General features: G+C 50.0%; 1 protein-coding gene across 5 annotated transcripts in view; it reads left to right on the top strand.

The window, feature by feature from the left end:
* Window positions 1–4,476: 4,476 nt before the first annotated feature.
* Window positions 4,477–6,611, top strand: part of SLC38A10 (solute carrier family 38 member 10) — a 45,854-nt gene continuing 43,719 nt past the window's right edge. For 4 of the 5 annotated variants that reach the window (XM_053569012.1, XM_053569015.1, XM_053569010.1 and 1 more), the window contains exon 1: window positions 4,477–4,934. In XM_053569012.1, the coding sequence (XP_053424987.1) occupies window positions 4,836–4,934 (99 nt within the window). In that variant the 5' untranslated portion in view covers window positions 4,477–4,835. The remainder of the gene's footprint in view (window positions 4,935–6,611) is intronic. The other variant, XM_053569011.1, reaches the window with a different exon arrangement.

Here is a 6,611-nt window from a genome sequence, read left to right as displayed (position 1 = left end):
AGCAACGCTGCACTTATATGTCCAGGCAGCTCTCTCTTGTGCCTGGAATTTTTAGAGAAGGGGAAAAAATGTAGATGAAAGCAGGCTTTCCATCTTATAAGATTCTCAACCACCCCCACTAAGTACAAGATTCAGGGGAAGTTTCCTCCTGGTGGCCAAGGTTATGATCTGCAGCTTTTGCCTGAGCCTGGGCTATCTGCAAAAGTCCCAGTGTTCATCTGGCCCTGTCGTGTGCCCTGATGCCACCTGCCTGGGGAGGGCACGGGTCTGTACCTCCCCAGCTCTCAGGCCCTGCCCTGGGAACAAACACTCCTACAGCTGAACACTGCACCCACTTCCCACCACCAGTTAGGACCTGAAGGGCTCCATACTCTGAGGCCAGGGAAAGGGAGGCCCCAGATGGGGACCAGCTATCACCCACTTAGGGATCTACAGGGGTTTGACCTCTGAGGCCCCCAAAGCTTTGCACCCAGAATAGCCTAGAATTGGATCTGGTGTGGTTCAAATAGTATGGAGTACTACCCGCTTTGTACGCAGGGAAGGACTGTGAGTACACAACTCTCTCAGCAGCGGCTGCTCCCTGGAAGACAGGGGCCTTAGTGGGTGGGATAGCTGGGAGGTGGCATGGGGTCTGGGGCACTGGGCAGGGAAGGCTGCATGAATAGGCTCTGCCAATGTCAGTTCTAAATTCCTTGTGTAAAATACCCCGTGGCCTTTTCCCATCCCCACCAGATGCCTGGGTGAGCCTCTCCTGGGAGATTCCAGGATGGTGGAAAGGAGGGTATTCTGGCCAAGTCATGTTGGGTGCCCCTGCCCAGCACCCCTGCCTTGGCCCCAGCCCTCCTCTCAGAGTGTGAGCACCCGGGCCTACAAATAGGCCTGAGTTGGCCTCTAGTGGTGGCTTTCAGGGCTCTGGCTGAGGATGGGCTCCCAGGCAGGCCCCTGCCCCTGCACTCAAAGCATTTAGGTAGGCCAGGGGGTGCCCAGGACCTCCAGGCATGGCTAGGGGCAGCTGTGGACTGAGGGAGCCTGAGAGAGCATCGGTAGTGGGTGGGTGGGGGAGCCTCCACGGCAACCAGAGGTATTGGTGTGAGCATGATGTCAGCATGTGCAGCTGGATGCAGGGATAAACCGGGAAGTATGTGGTACACACACACCCACCCACCATACGTACCGCATAAGACTCATGAAACAAAGGCATTACTTGTATGACAAGGACACACAATAGGAATCCTGTTAGGAGGGCGGCTGGCAGAATCGTGGCCCCTAAACACACACAACCCTTCATCTCCGGAACCTGTGAATATGTGACCTTACAGGCAGAGGGACTTCTGCAGATATGATTAAGGTTGCAAACCTTGAGATGGGAGATTATCCTAGATTATCTGGATGGGCCCAATCTAATCTAATCAATCATTAAAACTGAAAAGCTTTCCTTAGCTAGGTCAAGGATATGATGTACGAGGGACTGGGCTCTTTCCACCATGGCTGCTGGCGGGGCAGAGGTGGCTGGGGGAAGCTGGGCACAGTCCTCAGTGCACAGAATCTTGCTTCCATAATCCTAAGGAACTGGGTTCTGTGGACAGCTGAGTGAACAGGAAACAGATTCCGCCCTGGAGCTTTCAGAAAGCAAGACAGCCCACCAAAACCTTGATTTCAGTCACGTGAGATCCATATTGGACTTTTGATCCACAGAACTGAGAGATAATAAGTTTGTGTTGTTTAAGCTGCTTAGTTTGCAGTAATTTGTTAAGACAGCAATGGAAAAATAATGTAACGAGGAGACATCAGACAAACCCAAGCTAAGGGACAGGGTTAGTTATCAAGCACAGAACTCCTTGAAATTCTTAAGAACAAAGACAAACAGCTGAACAGAAAAATGAACACAAACAAACAGTACTTCACAGAATATGAACAGGCAATAAAAATACAAATTATTTACCTCATTTGTAATTAGGGAGAACAAATTAAAGCCACAGTGAGATTCCATTTTATTCACCAGATTGGCCAAATGTTGGGGACACTGAGAGCAGAGAGCAGAATTCTGAAGGTTACATCCTTGAGGCCAAATCGGGCCAGCTGCTCTTTTTGTAAATAAAGTTTTATTGGAAGACAGACACACCCATGTGTTTGTGTGTTGTCTATGGCTGCTTCTGATCTGTAACAGCAAAACTGAATAGTTGTGACAAAGACATATGGCCTGCAAATGATAGGCCATAAATGGCCAGGGATTTAGTTTATCATTTTATTTTTTTAAGAGATAAGGTCTCCCTCTTTTGCCCAGGCTGGAGTACAGTGGCCTAATTATAGCTCAGAGCAATCTCGAATTCCTGGGCTTACGCCTCTTCCCACAACTGCAGAGTTGTGAACCACCACAACGCCTGGCTAGTTTTTAAACTTTTTGTAGAGATGGGGATCTCACTACGTTACCTAGGGTGGCCTCAAACTCCTGGCCTTAGCCTACCAAAGTGCTGGGATAACAGGCATGAGCCACTGCACTTGGCCTCCAGAAAATATTTACAATCTCTTTATAGAAAATGTTTGCCAATCTCTGATGTAAACCAGGAAGAACTCTTATAGCTACTTGGAAGAGCAATTTACCAATATCTAGTAGAGTCTTAGGTACACTTATGCTTGAAACTGCAATTCCACCTCTAGGTAATTATTCTAGAGAAACTCTAACAAATATACCTTAAAGAGACAAGTACAGTCACTGCATGTCTGTTTATGATGGCAAATAATTGGAAACAATTCAGGTGCCCTGAGCAGGAGAATGGCTATACATTCTGGGCTATTCACACAATGGGATTTGTAGAGTAGCGAGAATAAAGGACTGAGATCACATTCAGTGTGGTGGTGAATCTCCTAAGGGAACATCTAAGTTTGAAGGGAGTTCTAAGTTTTTGGTAATATTTTGTTTTTAAAGCTGGATAGTGGGTCCACAGGTATTTATTGTTATTTGTTAAACCATATGTTTAAGTTTCATACACTATCTTTTTATTTATTTATTTTTTTTGTAGAGACAGAGTCTCATTGTACTGTCCTTGGGTAGAGTGCCATGACCTCACACGGCTCACAGCAACCTCTAACTCTTGGGCTTACACGATTCTCTTGCCTCAGCCTCCCAAGCAGCTGGGACTACAGGCGCCCGCCACAACACCCGGCCACCTTTTTGTTGCAGTTTGGCCGGGGCTGGGTTTGAACCCACCACTCTCGGCATATGGGGCCGGCGCCCTACTCACTGAGCCCTCATACACTATCTTTTTCTTTTTTTTTTTTTTTTTTTTAATTTGGCCGGGGCTGGGTTTGAACCCGCCACCTCCGGCATATGGGACCGGCGCCCTACCCGCTGAGCCACAGGCGCCGCCCCTCATACACTATCTTTTGCATGCATATTTCATAAAATGAAATACCTAAAAAGCAGGTTATAGAATGTCTGATTCCAGTGACATAAAAATAAACGAATGCACGCATCTATCGTTCTGGCTTTTCCCTGGCCTTCCCTCCTCTCTTGATGGTGGGGCAGAGGTTTACTTAGTGGCTGCACTGTTTGGTGCCTGAGGAATAGGCCTCTGCTCTAGGACTTAAGATCCTGAAGGTGCCTGCAAAAGTAACCCTGTTTCGGCTGATATCTTCTCCCAGCAGCCTTTCATTCTTCCTAGGCACAGTTCCAGCCAGTTTAGAATCACTGGCTTCTTCCTGAGAAGGCCCTTTCCGGCTCTCCTGTCTCTATGCATTCATTCAGCAGCCTCATGTAAGCAACTTGCCATATGCCAGGAATTCACAGATGTATCAGGGACCTTCTTCTGTTCTCTTCCCAACCTCCATTGTATACAGGAAGAATTCTCATTTGTCCTTTAAGCCCCAGACTAGCTGCCTCCTCTTCTTGAAGCCCTCGTAGATTTCCCTGCTCACACAAATCTCTACCTCTCCTGACCTCTCACAGCATTTCCTTTGCTCCCTGCGTATCTGGGTGCAGTTCTGAGGAGCGCTAGCCTGGAAAGCAGATTCTCGGGGTCCCTCTTACCAGCTGTGTGACCTTAGTAACTCGCTGAACTTCTCTGTGTCTCAGCGTTTCATCCGTACAACATGCTAATTCCTCAGACTAACTTTCCAACTCAGTTAAGGCCTCTCCTCTCGTGCCCGGGGCGCCCAAACAGGTCCTGGGGGTAATGCTGAAAATGAATCCTTCAGACCACGCTCCTCTCCGGAAGGGACAGCGTTCCCCTTTCCCTCCAGCTCTCGACTGCCCTCCTTCCTCCAGCGGTACAAAAGCCAGGGACAGAGCCCAGCTCAGCCGGAGGGAGAAAGCGGCGCCCAGAGCCCCGGCCGCGGTCCCGACCCCGCTTCTCATTGGTTCGCACCCCTCCTAGACCCGCCCCATCCTGGCAGGCTCCGCCCCGTCCCTCCAGCTCTTCCGGGTCCGCCTCTAGCTGGGCTTAGTTGCACCTAACTACGCCCCTTAGTCGTCACTTCTGGTAGGGGAGTCCGCAGAAGGCGGAACTGTGTTCGCGGGGCGGCGGCTGAGCTGAGCTGAGCTGAGCTGAGGTGTCACTTGTCCCGCACTTCGCGGCACTTCCGGGTCTGGGCTTGAAGGATTCGGAGGCGGACTGCAAGACCGAGCAAGGGCCAGGGACTGATGGCCAGGCGGCGGCCGCGGGGCCTGGTAGGGTCTGGAGGTTGACCCAGTCCCGCCTCCCGCCCTCCAGGCCACCTCCTTCAGGCAGTCCCCGGGCCCTGCCCGCTCCGGTCCGCAGCATCCCGGACCACGCGGCCCGTGTCTGTGGCCTCGCGACCCCCAAGGCATCCGGCCCCGGGCCCCCAGACCTATCACCATGACCGCGGCCGCCGCCTCCAACTGGGGGCTGATCATGAACATCGTGAACAGCATAGTTGGGGTCAGTGTGCTCACCATGCCTTTCTGCTTCAAGCAGGTGAGTCTGGTGGGACCGATGGTACCGCCCTTGCCTTTGCCCACGGCGAAGGGAGTATCTTGCCTGCTTCTCCCGTTTCCAGTTCTCTGCCCAACCGGGAGGGGTGTACCTAGGGTTGTAGGCAGTCGGTCCACGGAGCATCTGCGGTTCACGCGACGTCCTCGGGCGTCTGTCACTGCAGGAAGAATCTAAGAAGAATTCCTCGATGAAAAACGCAGAGTTGGCGCTGGCAGAACCTTTCAGGCGTGGCCAGAAAGTTCCCCACACTTAAAAACTTTATATGGAATGGCAAAGTGTAACAAGCAAAATAATCTTCCAAAAATGGAAAGTAACTCAAGGCTTCAGTATTATTTTATTTATAGTGTTATTTTTTAAAACTCTGACCCTACTGCACTTGTATTCAGAAGCTCACAACCCAGGCCTCAAAACTAGGTTGGGGTTACAAGGTGACACACTTAAGGTCTGGATTTCACAAACTGTGCAGATTTGATCTGATCTGATGTGATCTGTGCAAATTTTACCTCAATCGAAAAAATCTACTATACAAAACATTTGGTGTCATTCCAGCGCTAAATGCCAAGTGAAAAGAAAGTGGCCATTTCTAAGTGGGTTTTGTTTAAATAATCCACATAAATGGGCATTGGGTGTTTTGGAAAATAAGGGCTGATAGAAACATGAAATCGGATAACTTCTTCCCTTAAGACTCTAAAGAAATGAACATGTCCACCCTAGCATCACATATGCTGTCCCCTGCCTCCTCTGCATGGGCGCTGCCCATTAGAGAGTTGAGCAGCTGGACCTCCCAGAGGGCAGGGAGTGGGGAAGGCCGGGAAGGCCCAGTGCAGCCACCAGAGCTGATGAAACCAAATAGGTAGAAAAATGAAAACAGGATGGATATTTGGAAACTGAAAATAGGTACAAGTGGATTAACAAACACTTTGTATTTTTCATGTTTAGCATCTGTAGGATAAAAATATCAAAAAAAAATTTTTTTTTTTATCGTCTTTTTTTTTTTAATATTTATTTATTTATTTTGCAGTTTTGGCCGGGGCTGGGTATGAACCTGTCACCTCCAGCATATGGGGCCAGCGCCCTACTCCTTTGAGCCACAGGAGCTGCCCCCCAAAAAAATTTTTATGTGGCAATTTCTGATCCTCTCCATAGAGGCTTCTAGCCTGTCCTGAGTGAGGATGCTTTCTTGTGGTCCCATGTTAGTTGCTTGTCTGATGTAGTTAGTGAGTGCGTAGGCGGGAAGCCAGGGCTGAATGCCTCCAGAGCCCCTGGGGGGCAACATCTGGTCTGTACATTGAGAACCTTAGTTTTGTGCCAGCTCCTAATGGGCGTTTCTGGAATGAGTCCAGGAAGCAGACCTGCATCCTAGAGGTGGAGTGTTGGCCAGGCCTGGTCAGCTGTTGTCCTTGACACCTGCCCGTGAAGTGCTGTAGTGGGCAGGGCTCTGGCTTAGACACAGGTGAAAATATGTTTTAGGACCCAGGCAGTCCTAAATTGGGTCCAGATTTGGACCATCTGCCATGGGATAGGCACGGGGTCCTGCTAGAGTGGGTAAGGATGAGCTGGGCAAGTGTTCACACTTGCCAGGAAGAGACTGAAACCCTATGAGTGAGGCTGAGGTGCAAGCAGAGGGCCTGGCAGGAGGAAGGTGCTCTTGCCTGGAGT

Source organism: Nycticebus coucang, chromosome 18 (genome assembly GCF_027406575.1).
Source record: "Nycticebus coucang isolate mNycCou1 chromosome 18, mNycCou1.pri, whole genome shotgun sequence".
Taxonomy (NCBI): Eukaryota; Metazoa; Chordata; class Mammalia; order Primates; family Lorisidae; genus Nycticebus; species Nycticebus coucang.
Note: the sequence above shows the minus strand (reverse complement) of the source record. Positions and strands in the feature narration are given on the sequence as shown.